Below are 16,315 nucleotides of genomic sequence, written 5' to 3'. Positions count from 1 at the left end.
TTTTTAAATATTCACAATTTACAACTTTTTACCAAATTTAAAATTGTTTTCCCAAATACAATAATTTTTTACAAACATTTTTTTAAATTATTCATTTTTTTAGAAATTTCCGAAACCTTTTAAAACTTTACGGTTTGTCTGTCTTTGTCCAAGGTTTTCATGAACTTAACCAACCAAATAACCGAATAAAAACGTAAAATACTCACATTTTAAGTAATATAAAGTCGCGAGTTGTACTACTCTCGGTGGCATTTCTGAACTGTGCTACTCTTCGCGCAAATCGTGAGTTGTGCTAGTTTTCGTTTGAAAATTTTAACTGTGCTAGTCTTTGTACGGAGTGACGATATTAGCTATTAAATTATAGTACATTGCGATACATGTGCCCTAAGTAGTACTTTTTTGCACGACATGAAGTATTAATTACGCCCTATGCAGAAGTGTACTTAGGTTACGAGTATCGTCTTAGTATGCAACGTCTACAGAAAGACTGCATTTCCAAAACGAAAGTTTACAGCACGAGCTGAAGGCAAGTCTTTATGCACACGATACATAGGGATTTTATACCACAAGGGCCGAAAATTCACATTAAAGTTGAGCTTTTGAGGTTCGAGTAGTATAAAAAAAGAAACGAAAAAAAAACAATTTATTTTGTTTCGATAGAATTAATCCAATTTTGGTACTCGGAAAAATAAACTTTCACGGAACACAAAATTATTGCTCATTTTGGATTAAACAGATTTTTATTGAATACTAACATGATACAAAACTTGCCGCGAAGAGTAGCACATATGAATTAGACATGCGAAGACTAGCACAAGTCAGGTATCCAAACGCGAATGAACACTCAAGTTGTGATACTTTTGGAGAAAATGTTGAACTGTGCTAGTCTTTTTAGGTAGCAAAGAAATGATTACATTAAACGTTTTAGCAAGTTTCAAGCAAAAATATAGTATAGAAAATATTATTTAACAAATAGTTGATTAACAGATGTAATTTAAACTATAAAATTAAAGATTTGGATTTCTTTTAAAATAATTCGTGAAACAACAATTCACCATTTAATATTAATAAATGAGAAATGAGATGCTTTTTTATATTTAGACAGTAAAAATAAAAATCAAAATTAACTAATCCAGTGGTTTCTGAAATATTATGTTACACACGTGTGCACATACTGCTCATACCTTTCTTTTTTAAAAGCATTTTCTAAAAACACGAAACTTAAATTATAAGTTTAAGAACTTCATATTTGTAAGTTATCATTATTTTTACTATGAGGTATAAAGCTTTCTGCAGGAGCAACTAAAATGTGAACGATATACAAAGAAGAGAAATTCTTTAGCAAAGCTACTATATTGCATAACATGATGCGCAGAGTTTTGCTTTGCGTTTGTACCTCGAATTCTTTTCGCATACACGCAGCTCTCTTTTTTACGTGGTTTTTCCCTGAAAACGGAGAGGATACACGGGCGCGACGTTTGTTTAGGTTTGGGAACGTGTTTGGCTTGCAAGCGCGCGGGCAAAAGAGAAGATGAGTTTGTTTACTTTGCAAGCTTCCGACGTGCACGTGTGCACTTGCACCGAAGCAATATTTTCGACTGATATGCTACTAGAATTAAATGACTTACATGTAAATAGTGCTAATGATTAATTTTAATATTACTTTGATTAAATGGATTTTGCAGCCAGAACTTCACACGAAAGAAGGTATAGCGACAGATTTTATCGACAGTAATATATGAGATTATTATTTTTGCAATTGAGACCCACAATCTTAATTGCAAACGAGGCCAATTATATGTTGCGTCTCATATAATTATCAAGAATACTTTGTATAATTACTTTCAGAAAGGCATCCAGACGAAATACGATAATTTCATGCACTATCTCGCGAGTCACGAGTTTCACGCAACGTCAACCAAATGGCGATAAGGCACGACCCCACATGCTCGCATATACAGCCTCTGTAAACAATATTGTAAAATTCTCTTCTTGAACCGCATTGCACAATATCCCAATCAACTCGATCCAATAAGAGAAGCCAGAAACCATAGTCGTCTCGATAACAATTCCACCGCCGCGCACAACCTCGTAGCTGCATCAGCAGAGTGTCACCCTCTCCGACCAGGTACACACATGCACAATCGAATTACAGAAACAGAACAGTATGTATAGCGCCCAGGTGCTTATACCAAAGCCTGCAAAGTAGACACTAGACAGACACCCTCGGCTAAGTCGCCGCTGAAAGGCTTGCTATGAATTTGAGGGGTGAGATGGTTTTATGTGTGCACTGGCAGGGCTAATGGTCCTTTATACATTCACGGACGCATGCCTCGCGGATGATGCTCGTGTTGGTCATATCTGGTTTTTGCTTCTGCTACTATGGGATGTGGCTTTTTAAAATCATGCGTTTTATTAAGGGCGGGAAGAGTATATTCGACAAGAATTGGATAGCTTGAGCTTTTCTAATTAAAAATAGTAATAGTCGTAATTTGCGATTGTACAGTTTTTGCGAAATTTTGATATCAAAGTATTAAAGTTTATCTTATTACTTGTGCAGCAAAAAGCAAAGTGTAATGGCTGTACTTAATTTTTTTTTGTTACTGTAAACTTACTGACTGGTCTACTCAGCGATAATTTGTTTAAAGCTCAACAAGATAGCCCCAACCACAATAACAAAAAACGTCGTTTTCAATTTCTCAGAAACCATCGCAAGATACTGCCAATTAAAACCCTCGACCGAAACAATAACAACCAGCTTATAATTTTCATCATATAAGAAATCACGCTTATATTATTCTCTGTCAGCCAGCCTCTCACCATCGCCGCTATATCTCCTTTTTCATAAGAAGCTTCAGTTCACCGCAAATTTCATTCCCCAATATAAACTTATTAAAGTTGCCCCGGAGAGCGATTCTTCGCTTTTACATTTTGCGCTGCTGGCCTTACATATTTTATTTTTGCTCTTATTCTTATTATCCGTACCGTTGAGCTTTGCGACGAGTGTAAAAGTCTGCTGGGCGTATAAACTGGCCGCGTGAAATTGCATTTGCGTTGCCTCTGTGTCCCTGGTAGAAATTCGAATATTTAAAATGGGCTGGAAACTATGAAATGGCTATGAGAAATAGCCTAGTCATAACTTGTGATGAAACGCTTTTTCGCCCATTTCTTGAGCATTTGTTGGAATGAACAAGCGTTTCATCGTTGGTCGAAAAATGGACCTATTTTTCGCCTATCTCTAGTAATACGTGGTATGTTGTAGCTTTAAACTGATATCGATTTTTACCAGGGGTGTATATGTCTAAAATTGTATAGATGTGGACTTTTGCTCGTATCTGTTTTTAGAGATTGAAATAAGAGCATAATATGGGAAAAAACGGAAAAACTATACTTCGGGCGGATAGAGAATATTTTACAAGATATTATGTCAATGTAAGAAATAATAGATTTTTGTTTTTGGTGCGTCGCCTTCTACGAAGACTAGCACAACTCAGAACGTGCAGCCTAGACTAGCGACAACTCAAAATTTCCCGCGAAGACTAGCACAACTCGCACAATTTCCCGATTTTTGCGATACTGTCTCTGATGAACATTTTTAAATATTCACAATTTACAACTTTTTACCAAATTTAAAATATTGTTTTCCCAAATACAATAATTTTTAAAAACATTTTTTGAAATTGTAATTTTTTTAGAAATTTCCGAAACTTTTCAAAAATTTGAGGTTTGCCTGTCTTTGTCCAAGGTTTTCATGAACTTAACCAACCCCATTTTAAGTAATAATATAAAGTCGCGATTTGTGCAAGTCTTCGCGGGAAATACGTGAGTTGTGCTACTCTTGGCGGCATTTCTGAACTGTGCTACTCCTCGCGGCAAATCGTGAGTTGTGCTAGTTTTCGTTGGAAGCGACGAAATAATATTCGATTCTGTAATTATGTTTGTTATTTGTTTAGTATACTCGCTCCGTCTACTTGTTTTCGGAAATCTTATTGAAATTAATTTAAACATGGATAATTAAAGTTAAAGCAAATTATTTGCGCGCAAATGCATTAATTACCAGATCGCTAGTATAAAATATAAAATAAAAAAGCGAGGATAACGTTTCGTATCATTAAAACGTAACGTTAAGGTTTATTAAATATGTAAAACATTTATCGCAATTGATAATTGAATGTACAAGTCAGTAATCTATATAATTATGTAAAAAAGTCAAAAAAATCAAGAATTTCGAATGCAACTAATTCAATGGCTGATATACCTCGATGTGCGATTAAGCATTCAATGTGGTTCCGAGCCAGATTGTCGGTCGCTACACTGCCAAGTTGTGTTGCAAAACGCGATCAACTTTTTACCTGCTTTTTTCGCTTGTTGGAAGACGTCGAGACGCTAAAAAAAAGATTTGTTCAATTGAATTTGTTTTTGAGCAGCTTTTTATAAAAACCCGTTTCATGTAGCTACAGTTGCTAATTTTTTAGACAAAGAAGGATAATTTGTTAATTCTTATACTACTATATGAAAGTTATTATATTTTACCTGTAAATATAATAAATAGAACTTATTCTGCCATTAATCATTAAAGTGACTATTACTCGTTGACGAATCGGTGAATAAGTGCAGATTGACTTAGCAGTGGAACAATCCGGAAATCCGTCAAGATAACAGGCCTTTAAGTGTTATAACGTAAATAAAAGGAAATAAATAAGTGTTCCTTATTTGAAATCTAAACTGAACCAAGTGAATCTTTAATTGTGAAACTACATCTAACAACGTCACATTCGTGAACAAATTAATTATTTTTCTCATGTAGAATTATGTCCATACATCGTACGTCACTTGTTGCGCAAATCATCCATGCACAATGTCGTCGCATCGACTAATTAGCCGCACGCGTTCAACGCACTCTGCATGTCAATGAATACTGATACATTACTCGTTCGTCATATGCGTCCATTTGCCGGTATTTATATGCAAAATTTTTCGAACCGGTCATTTCACATACACGAAATGTGGGTCATGGTGGTTATACTTATATACATGAATAGTCGGAGGTGGTTCAGTTTTTTTCATATTTTTGGGATATGCGTTTTTGGATATCCGACTGCGTACGCGGAATATGAAATAGAGGCATTGTACGATCGGTGAACGAATTTCATGGCTACGACTGACATACTTTTTTTTCTGACAGTAAAAATGATTTTTAGACTTGCAATCTTTCAGCCTCTGCTATACGCGCTTCTTTGCTTTATTTAATCCAGTTTGTTTGCAAATCTAAGCGTAGCAGTGGAAAATTTATTACAGTCATTATACGAAAGAAACTATAAATCATCGTCCACGGATTTGCATAACTTTAGAACCCGAAATTCACTTCGTCTTCCGCTTCTTATACTAAAAAATCAGAAATTCAAAACCTCTCATCTTCACTCTTTTGCGCATACAAATTATCCGAGGCAAAAAGAGGAGCTCGTCAGCCCCAAGGCGACTCTGAAAAATAACAACAATGCGAAAAATCGATCGAAAACGCAGACACTTACACCCTCCGGTGACGAGATGATTTCTGTTTCTGTGTGTATGTATACATTGAAACTTTCAAACCGTAAAATAAAGAAAACTCTCGGTAATTATCGGTGGCAGTCGTGACAAAAGGAAACGGGGCATAATTTGGCGGCCGAGCTTCGGGGCATTTATACGATTTCCGTGCAAATGTCGTTTATGTTTCAATCTCATATTGCGGCAGCTAGTTCCATTTCGGAACATGACTTGCGCGCAGTTATACAGGATCATAAAGGATTTATAGACCCGGCAATAATGAGCCTGAATATATTATCCCAGTGAAATTATCGTTCGTAGAAATGAGCGCATAATAAAAATACAACGAGGAGTTGGATAGGCAAGCGATTTTAAATTTCTATCACAAGAATATTCGCGATAAGCTTTCAAATCTAGTTTGTAGAATAATTGATGCATGTATTCATAGCAGCTTCATTGGACGGTTTCTATCGCGTTGCATCATAAAAAAAGAAGTGGCTCACCTTCACATAGAGTCGTCCATACCTGACACGATTTTTGCTGAAACCTACAAGATACACGGATTATTCATCATCTACTCATAAAAATTCTCACTTGCTGCTGATGCATTTTGCAGATCAACCTTTTTCTTCTGGCAACTGATAAAAAGTTTAACAGCTGAGTGTCAAACAAATCGAACGTCTCGACAAAACATACGTCCTCGCACACCTAATGGCGCAATCAGGGAAGTAAATTTTCCAAAGGCACGTTGCAATCTTGATTTAAAAGAGCCTCTTACGTACGTGACCAGCGTATTATAAATTGAAAAAAAACGAGTTGGCGAGAATCACGTGGGTATACATATTTTAAATTGGAAGAGCTCACATTTATTGCGAAGTTTTGTGGACACATTTTTTGCCTGAGCCCGTCGTTCATTTTCTTCTCCTTATAACTGGAGCCAAGAGAGTTGATAATGAAAAATAGCGCGGTTATTTAATTCTCCGCGCGTGTATCACTTCTGATATTTTACTCCATCAAGGATAATTAATAACTAACTGGTTTACTATACAATATTAGTTATTTTTAACAATCGTAAATCCGCATGTATAATTAGTTCGAGAAAATTTTTCATTGCATAATTACTATACTGCATGAAATTTCAGATTACAATAAACTCTTGTGAAACAAAAAGATAAGAGCCAATCAAACCGCCCGAACGAGCCATCTTTCAAACCATCGATCTTACGCTCCGAGAGTTCAATTCACGAGAACGGAAACACTTTGTAATAATAGAAACCAAAGACAATCAGAAGCCGAACCATTGAGCTATATGCACACGAGACCCGCTTGTTATTCACGAGCCGAAAAAATCAATTGTCCAAAACCTCGTGAATATCACCTTCGCCAAAATCTAATCTCAATCTCTGTATACTCCCGTCAGAAATTGCGTAACTGTACGAATAAAAGAGCTCGAGCATTGTTCTAATCGCGTTGCAGCGAAAAACCAAAGCGCAAATCTCTCGAGTCTCAAGCGAAGCGTGAGTTATGCTCACTTTTTCGGCCGCACGTTCTGTCAATCAACCAGCCGAACAATACTCCAGCACAATGCGTCCGTTCTATACCGAATCTCTCTCAATGGGAACTGTGCTCACGTATGGACGTTTCTAACCCGAATCAGAGTGAATGCAATGCGTATAAGCGTCGTGCGAATTTCGACTATGCAAGGCTCAAATTGTCGGGGTGAAGAAAAAACTTGAAGCGTTGAACTGCATATGTGCGAAAAACATTGAGATTTTGTTTCCAAATATAAATTTGCAATAATTTATTTCATTATAACGAATACAGTTTCATAACTTTCCTATACAAGTCTTTAGCTCTTAAAAAAATATCATCTCTCACTCCTAGGTGCCTAAGAGTCGTAGGAATTCAACCAAGTAATGATCACTGCCATTAATTTCTGGCCTTATCGTAATTCTTCTTGTACCATTCGACCGTCTCCTTGATAGCATCCTCGAAAGGTGTGAAACGAAAGTCCGGGAGAAATTTACGAAGTTTCGTGTTACTCGCCGTTTTCTTGTACTGTCCGTCGGCTGCTGACGTGTCAAAGACGATCTTCCCCTTAAAATCGAAAGCTTTGGTCAGAGCCTCAGCTGCCTGGGCTATAGTGACCTCTTGAGACTCATCGACTGCGGAAAAAATATTTGCATGACTTTTAACAATAAATTATCTGGTGCTATATTTTTCTTTTCTATTTTTAATTATTGATTGATGTAACGTAATATTACCTGATAATATTATCGGATTAACCGAGTTATATTCTCGAAGAACCCAGATAAAAAGTTTGGCTAGATCAATACTGTATATAAATTGTCTTAAAGGCTTTCCAGTTCCTAAAACTGTGAAAACTTTATCTTCTGTATTGCCTGCAATTTCACAAGTAAAGTATTAGGATATATATGGGCTTTATGCAAATAAAACGAGCTTGCAAAATATTTCGAATGAAAATACCATCTTTTATGAGATCATATAATTTTCTCATTAATCCTGGAATGACGTGACTTGCACTTGGATTAAAATTATCATGCGGTCCAAAAACATTGCAAGGAATGACACTGGTGTAAAGTCTGCCATGCTGATCATGGTAAGCCCTGTTTTGAACATCTATTAGTCTTTTGGCAAAGCTATATCCATAATTCGATGGATGAGGTGGTCCATTGTGAACCTATAAATGAAATATTTTTAAATTAGAACTAATTACTGCAATAACTTACTCTAGACAACACTTATATTATTTTAGAAAATCGATATAGCTTAAATTGTCAAACAACTCTAACAGAAATAATAAAAAAAGTAATGAAGTGTAAAAAAAATGCAAGAAAATAAAACAAACTAATAGCTATTGTGACATTTTAATGGGTACTGGACCTTTTTTATATTTTATTAATAAATTCGTTACGTTTCTCCATATAAGTATCTGTTGGTGAAAAAACTATATAGTTTGTTTTTGAAGTCGATATAGATCACAATACACGAAAGCATAAAGAAAACAAATGAAATTACGAGTAAGTATATCACATGAGAAAATGGTATATTCCGTAAATTTTATTACATTTATACACATTTTTTATGGTTTTGTATGAATATTTTTATAAAAAATATATTTATTCAAAAATCATGAAAATGATAAAAAAGTCGAATCAACAAGATAAAACAAATTTGTAAATATAACATCAGTTGAGAATGAGGAAACGTAATAAAAGTATTAAACTGTAAGAGACTGAGAATAAAAGTGAGGAATCGCATAAAATTATAATTCTATCTAATACAATAAGAAAAATGTAGGGAATTTGATAGCACTGGGTGGCCTAAGGCCACACTTAGGTCAAGCCTATTAATGACTTGAGTAATTCATTATTTTACCATGCATATCGTTTTCGTTACGATCGGGCGCTAACTGCTTAGCGAAAAAATGGACTGCTTAAGGGCATTTTACAGTTCTGTTTTATCGACCCTAACTTAGATTCCACTTTTCGGCGAAACGGCTGCTCAGAATGAATTTTCCTTTTGTGAAACGTATTCTGAGGGTCTAATAAAGGGCGGACAACTGCTGTAATGCTATTTGTTTGCCAAAAAGTAAATTTATTGCTAAATATAAATGAGCAAACCGGTATTTTTATTGATTTCCATAGTAACCAACATGACAACCGCGACCAACGGCTTCGTATGCAAAAATCAATTTGCAGTAATAAATTAAATGTTTTTTTTAATAATTGCGTAAAAATGGTCGAGCGCCCATTATTATGCCCTCAGAATGCAATTCCCAAAAGGAAAATTCATTCCGAACAACCGTTTTGCCAAAAAGTGAAATTGAATTTAGGTTGGTAGGTCGATAAAACAGGAGTGTGGCATGCCCTTAAATCACGAATGGGCGTAACGGCGGATTTTAGGTAAGCGCTATTACAATATACTATTATAGCGATGTATGACTTGAATCCGCATTTAAGATACGCTTTCCCGTGTCGTAAGTAATCCTTTTTAGCATCGTACCAAATACTTACCATTGTTTCATTAATTGGATAAGTTGTTTTGTCAGGGAAAATGCAAGTGGAAAGACAAGATACAACTTTTACAACGCCATATTCATGTGCTGTTTGGAGAACGTTATCATTCATGTGCAGATTATTACGCTGAAACAAAGTGATTTTTTATTTATCAACGTTATGACTATACTTGCTAAATTTATGAAAAAAAATCCTTACTAAGAAATCCAAGTTGTGTGCCATATTATGAAATAAACCTCCAACCATAGCTGCAAGATGAATGACATGTGTTGGCTTATGTTTTTCAAATAATTTCTCCGTGCTTTTTTTGTCACTGAAAATATCAAATTTGTAGAAATGAAATATGAGATATTAGTTTATAACAATTGTCAGAAAAAAGTCTTACCATAAATCAGCATCTTTTGAACTGACAAATATCCACTTTTCATTGCTTGGATTTTCAGTTTGTACTACAGATTGAATTGCTTTACCAACCAAACCACTCCCTCCTGTGACTAGAATAATTTTTTGATCTGCCATCTTAAAACAATATTAATTATATTAAAATATGGCAAAACCTTATTCAAATAAATGAAAAAAAAAGAAATTGGCCTTCTAACTTTTAGGTTAGACTACAATTAAAATTTGCTTAAGTTAAATCCAACATCTTTGTTCATACAGCAGTTAAACTAATTACTATAGTATTTCTTATAAAATGCAAGGATACATAAAAGTATATAGTTAAAAAATAAATTATTATATACGGATACACGTAAAAACTTATTTAAAAAATATAAGTAAGATACATATGACATCTTAATAATAAATTTTAATAACTCTTACTCTGTTCTTTGATGTAATTTTATTTCCGATTATATGGCAACATAAGTGTATACGTATATGATCCGGAATTCACAGGCTACGTATATACATTGATATAAATCAAATCACAACATACGAACATAACCAAAATGCAGCCGTACAGGCATAGACACAACATAAGAGAAACAGACTGATATAAAGCGCGGTACAGGCTGTCTGCTTGTCTCTTTGACTTAGGGCGCTTTTGCATGAAGTCTGGCGTTAATTCTTTGGAATGACTACTGGGAGATTCGAATTGAATGTCGAAGGCGTATAAAGTCATTGTTGTAATGCATTTAAAGAATAGATAATTGCATGAATGTAACTTACAGATTTAGTTTTTTTTTTAATACACACGTAAGATATAAATCTTAGTTAAAACACTACTTGCAGGAAATTTGAATTTTATTCACACCTCACTTTGAATTACTGTTATCTTATTTGTGTATTTAAGAAAACTTAACCTGCGCACTATTCGTATGCAGTAATTACAATATCCGTTTCTACAAAATATATTATAACTTTAATAACAAAGATTATTTAATAATCTCGGTTTTCAATTCAAGTTTTCCGCTATTATTTTTGAGGTAGCTAGACTACATGTGAAGGCGCCCTAATCGTGTAACTGCGCGCATGCTCATTCAAGGCTACGCGCGCCACGCCACGACCGTGGCTACGCCGAATTGATTTTTGAAAGCGGGAATTCAGTATGTATTCAAAATGAATAGTATGTAAGTACACGTATTATATATTGTGTACCGAGGGCGTAAAGTAAGCTTTTTTATACAGAAGTAAAAAAGCCCTTGGTGCACGCCATAGTTTTTGTAACGGATGTATTGATTTCCGCGTTTCTTGTGCCTATAAGCAGAACTAAGGTGCCTTTTTTTGACACAGCACCTCAAAGTATTTTGTTATATATATATATATATATATATACTCTCTCCGTGTAAAATAGTGAAATTTCACTGATTGATAGTGCATATGCGCTAATTTATACAGTGAAAAGTATGCAACTGCCAAATAGTGACTATTCACTGTAAACTCCACACTCAATCTAAAAAAGCCGACTTTACCAAATATGCTATTTACATTTGATTTTCGAACTTAGTCTGTAAGTGGTTGAACTTGTTATTCACATACTAGAATAGGATAAATAAATTATACATCACTATAATAAATCCGTGTGATATACTTAGAAAAATAATTTATTTTAATATCTCTTATACATATATAATGTATGCATACTTATTTTATATTAAGGTAAAATTTGTTTTTAATTCAGCTAGTCTAAGAACCCATAAACTTTAAATATTTTATAAGTGAGCAAAAAATATGTTTCATGAGTTATTAACACAGCTCAGTTTAAAGTGTTCGGAACAGTTTTATACTGGACAGAAGCAATACTTTGAGAAGCACTTATACAGAATCATTATCAACATCAAAGAGAGGATTTTCAACTTTGACGCAAGCACCTGCCATTTTAGAACCGTAATGTCCCCTCCAAAATCGCCTATCTTGACCACCATGCATGAACTTAATTTTTCTCAGTCCTTTACCATAACCTTCGAATGTGTATTCAACCTGTAATGATGCACATTCACTTGAATTTTGTATACAGTGGTGTGAAAAACTCATGTACATATATATTAACGCTATTGATACTAACTTTGATCCATTCATTTTGGGTGTTATTTTCCGCCTTTAATTCTGTAATCATTCTTTTGAAATCGAAAACTCTTACTTTTTTTTTGTTCTTCACGCCTATTAATTGAAAATCGCATCCATAAGTAGCCGAGCAATCCCATCGACTAGCTATCCATTCACTAACCTAAAATAAAGTTTAAAGCAAATTTTATTATGAAATAATACAAATAAAATGATATGCTTTGGTCTTGAAATACCTTTATTTTCGGTTGAAAATTATCCAACAAATATTCTGCAAAGCCTTCTTTAATAAGATCAACTATTTGAAATTTATGACATGACAAAATATCAACATTTTGAGCATGTCTACTACTAGGATTTACATAAAAAGAAGTAACAAAACAATAAACTTTGTCTTCAAAAACTGGATCATCTGGTAATGGAGGAACACCGTGAGGAGGTGCTTCAACTTTCCAGCCATTTCCACCTGATGCTGTAACTGTCCAATGAGCATTGAGTCCCAGTTCTCCGGAATGATTTTTAATTAGATTCTTTTCAAATGGTTTGGTACAACTAAAATAGTACAATTGCCAAGGTACACTCTTATTCTTGGGTATTACACGTCCTAAACGCAATTCTGCTATCTTATGCCAAACGAAGTCTTGCATTATAAATTGCCACTGCTTGCAAACCAGCTGGCAAGCGAGAAGTGTTTTATGGTCAACGTAGCATAATATTAAAGACAAAATTTCCTCTGGAATATATTTTTCCTCAATAAACAATCCGTTGCTGCTGTCTTCGTCGAATTTTACTCGAGATTCAGCCATTTTCAATTTCTTTTTAGCCTTTTTGGTAAATTTAAACATATTCGTACTTTATTAACACTATAAATATCAAAATTATGTACTTTTTTTGTTGTATTAACGTCGCTTAAATATGTATATTAATCATTATGCACTTTTGTTACCGACAGATTTACTTTCTGTATTAACAATTCACTCACGAAATTTCATCAGATGCTAAATTACTGAACCATACTTTTGGTACTTATTAAAGTTACTGCAAAATTTTATTACTTACGAATTAAATTGAAAAGCAGTATATTAAATTAATATTTAGTATCTTGCTTATAAGAGTATGTCAGAAGAATGACTGAACGATAAAAAACTTGGAACAATAACAGTGCTTTCATATAACTTGACAGATAAGAAACAAAGAAGCTGAGCAAGTATAAAGTTACTCAACGTAGTTGTCATACACATATATAAGTAAGTTATGCGTGTGTATGTGAGAAAACGGCAAAAAGAATTAATAATTAACCAGAACAATTTATTTAATTATAAAAGATAAGTTTTAAACGAGCAACAATTTAAATATAAAATTTAATATTATTGTTGTTAATTTTAATTATAATGTAATATATACACGCGCATGCGTTTTAATTAATAAGAAATTTATATCTCATCATCGTGTATGATACACAAGAAATTTTCCTAGAGTCTTTTATATGTAAGGATAGGTAATGGGTATATTTAAATAATGTGCACAGTATGACTCATTGAAGGGTATTTCCACGTTTAAAATATGTATAAAAATATTTTACAAGCCTCAAACGTTCTTCATGGTAATATAATCTTTGTAAACTATACTGCCATTTAGGTCAACTTTTTTTTCTACCGCATATAAGCATCCATGTCATGAACTTAAACTTTTCATAATACACTTGTGACAGTATTCTATAATCATATGTGTACCTACACACATAATTTTAAGTGTGTAAATATGCTATGGCGATACGATCATATTATTCTTCATCGAGAATTATACACGGTGACGGTCATGCAGATGAACGAGAGAAAAAGAAAGCTATTGTTTGGGTACAATATCTCTTACACAAACATGCGATTAACTAACACAAGCATAGAAATAAGAGAAATAGAAGGTTAGTAGAAGTGGCAGCTGACGAAAAAGTGTAATAGCCCGGTGTGTTCGGTTGGTGAAAGGTGGTAGCGTGGAGCGCGCGCCTTTTCAATCGGCGTTGCTCCCGGGAGATGTTGGGACAGGAGCCGCTCTTAGCAGGTTTTAGTTAGGAGAAAATAGCGTAGCTTGCATTTCAACTGTGGGCAGAACTTAGAACAAGCTCTAAGTTTGCGTTTATTTAGTCTCAAAAGGTACAGAAAAACTGTGAAGTGCTCTGGAGCGCGGCTCGAACCAATCTGTCTCTGGGGTGCTCTTCTCTGCCGCACGTAGCCTCCGTTCCCTCCTCCTGGTAGATCCGAGTGCTGGAGAGGGATGCTGACGGCCGTGATGGTGGGAAGCGGCAAGGCCGGGTACCCGGTTTTACGTAAAACCCCGGGGAAAAAAGGCATCGTCCTAATCCTGCCAGATGACGTCTGGGCATTCCCAGGCCCTCCTTGGCCGTCGTCTCGGGTCTTGGTTTTTGTGGCGTTTTATGGCCCTCTTTATGGCTCGGCCGGTTTATGTTCTATAGCCCTTCGAGCGATGAGTGATAATCCCGCATTCTACGGTTTTCTAGGGCTTCCCGAGTTTTCGAGTTTCGACGTTTTTATAATGTGCGTTTGAACTTCGTGCGTCGCGCCTAGTGTGAGAGTCGCGAGTTAGCCGCGGTTTTAATGGTGGCGCCCTAATAAACAGCAAGTTTTCTAAAAGCGCACTTAAAGATGACTTTCTCTGGGTAAACAGACGTCTTTAAGAAATTCTGATAGGAATCATTTAAGATGGCATCGTAAAGATCACTTTAAGAGCTTTGCGACTCCATAAAGACACCTGTCGACTGGACACTCCACAACCTATAAACCATCTTAAATGATTCTTTTCAGAATTTCTTTAAAGTATCCGTTTACCTAGAGAAAGTTATCTTTAAGTGCGATTTTAGAATACTTGTTTGTTTATTGGGTTATTTATTTAATTTACATACACTTTATAATTATTTACGCATTCGCAATGCCGAATCATAAACGCATACGCCTACATTCATGCACACGTATTATTTTATAATATATAATTATAACTTGTACCATCTTATATACTGACTACCATAGATTCTTACAGCTTGCGAGTGAGAAAAACCGGACACTACCTGGCGGCAGCTCCACAATAGTCACTTTTTTTCACCCGGAGATATGTTTCTGCACACTTTTTGTACACTTTCAGAAGAGATTTTGTATAAAAATTTTAGCTATATTAGCAGACAGCTTTTTGACAACTTTTTATGAGACTCTTACAGTCATCTTGCTTAGGCGCTCTTTAAGCCATCATTTTTTAGAACAACTTTGACGACTCTTAGACAGGAAACATGGCGGAAAAAAGACGTCAACTAGACAACTTTTAGAAAACTATGAATGTATTTCAAATTTTGTCATACACAACTTATCTAAAAGATATCTAATATGATCACTTTAAAGCAATCTTTAAGCGCTCTCATATAAGATATTTCTGAAACTTTTTTCTACAAAAAAGTCTTAAAGGAAATGTCAAAAAGATGTCTGAAAGTGATCTTTAATGAATACTATTTTAGTTCATCAATACTTATCTCTGAAAAAGTCGTCAAGTCGACTACTTTAAGAAATTCTAAAATAACTCTTAAAAAAGGTAATTAATAAGATATCTAAAAAGTTTGTTGACCTTGTTCTATGACCTAAAAGCTATCAATTTGAAGACTTTTAGAAAATCTGAAATTAGTCTTCCGAAAGATAGGTAATAAGCTATTCCAAATTTCAGCGAGTTGTCTAAAAGGCGTCTTTTAAATGTCTTTTAGAAATTCTTAAAGAGCTCTCAAGATTCAAGAAAGATAAGTATTCAGATGTCTAAAAGTCCGCCAGTGTTTATTGGGGCCCTATTCGGTATGTTTACAAAAGAGATGATGCGACGCATGGTGCTATCACGTGATATTTATATAAAGCGCGTAATTCAAATTTCATTTAAAATGTACAAAAGCATTTTTGTTCCTAGTCACTTAACGCGTTGGTATAAATAAAATTATATCAAAGAATGTGAAACCTCTCGAGTTTTTGAAAACTTAACAGGATTTTATAGCTAGTTAAAAAACAAAAACGTTGCCATTGTGCGAGTCTTAGACTCAGTTTTTACGACAAAAAAAAACTGAGGATTAAATACTATTAAATACAATTAAATGAATGTGCTAATATATGTAGACATAAATTTGTGAATACATTACATTATATAAAAATAACAATTTTCTAAGAAATTTGGCAAAAGTTATAATGGCTATCAAATATGCTAAA

General features: G+C 34.5%; 2 protein-coding genes across 8 annotated transcripts; both read right to left on the bottom strand.

The window, feature by feature from the left end:
* Nucleotides 1–7,297: 7,297 nt before the first annotated feature.
* Nucleotides 7,298–10,612, bottom strand: LOC100116222 (probable GDP-L-fucose synthase). Of its 3 annotated transcripts, none has more exons than XM_001600710.6 (7): nt 10,389–10,612; nt 9,952–10,085; nt 9,765–9,879; nt 9,564–9,692; nt 8,014–8,227; nt 7,791–7,928; nt 7,298–7,691 (listed from the first exon to the last, which is right to left on the bottom strand). In XM_001600710.6, exons 2-7 carry the CDS (start codon nt 10,083–10,085, stop codon nt 7,456–7,458), a joined length of 966 nt encoding a protein of 321 aa, XP_001600760.1. In that variant the 5' UTR covers nt 10,389–10,612; the 3' UTR covers nt 7,298–7,455. The 3 variants fall into 3 exon arrangements, with proteins under 3 accessions (XP_001600760.1, XP_008213278.1, XP_008213277.1); XM_008215056.4 differs by having other exon boundaries at nt 7,298–7,714; nt 10,389–10,576; XM_008215055.3 differs by lacking the exon at nt 10,389–10,612 and adding an exon at nt 10,166–10,184.
* A 972-nt stretch (nt 10,613–11,584) lies between these two features.
* On the bottom strand, nt 11,585–15,229 carry LOC100116256 (F-box only protein 6). Of its 5 annotated transcripts, none has more exons than XM_032597587.1 (4): nt 13,131–14,022; nt 12,308–12,895; nt 12,073–12,234; nt 11,585–11,987 (listed from the first exon to the last, which is right to left on the bottom strand). In XM_032597587.1, the coding sequence occupies exons 2-4, from the start codon at nt 12,875–12,877 to the stop codon at nt 11,823–11,825; spliced, it is 897 nt and encodes a 298-aa protein (XP_032453478.1). In that variant the 5' UTR covers nt 12,878–12,895; nt 13,131–14,022; the 3' UTR covers nt 11,585–11,822. The 5 variants fall into 5 exon arrangements, with proteins under 5 accessions (XP_032453478.1, XP_001600792.1, XP_008213280.1 ...); XM_001600742.6 differs by having other exon boundaries at nt 13,654–13,984; XM_008215058.4 differs by having other exon boundaries at nt 13,658–13,974.
* Between the last annotated feature and the right edge of the window lie 1,086 nt (nt 15,230–16,315).

The sequence above is a fragment of the Nasonia vitripennis genome, chromosome 1 (genome assembly GCF_009193385.2).
Source record: "Nasonia vitripennis strain AsymCx chromosome 1, Nvit_psr_1.1, whole genome shotgun sequence".
NCBI classification, from domain to species: Eukaryota; Metazoa; Arthropoda; class Insecta; order Hymenoptera; family Pteromalidae; genus Nasonia; species Nasonia vitripennis.
Note: the sequence above shows the minus strand (reverse complement) of the source record. Positions and strands in the feature narration are given on the sequence as shown.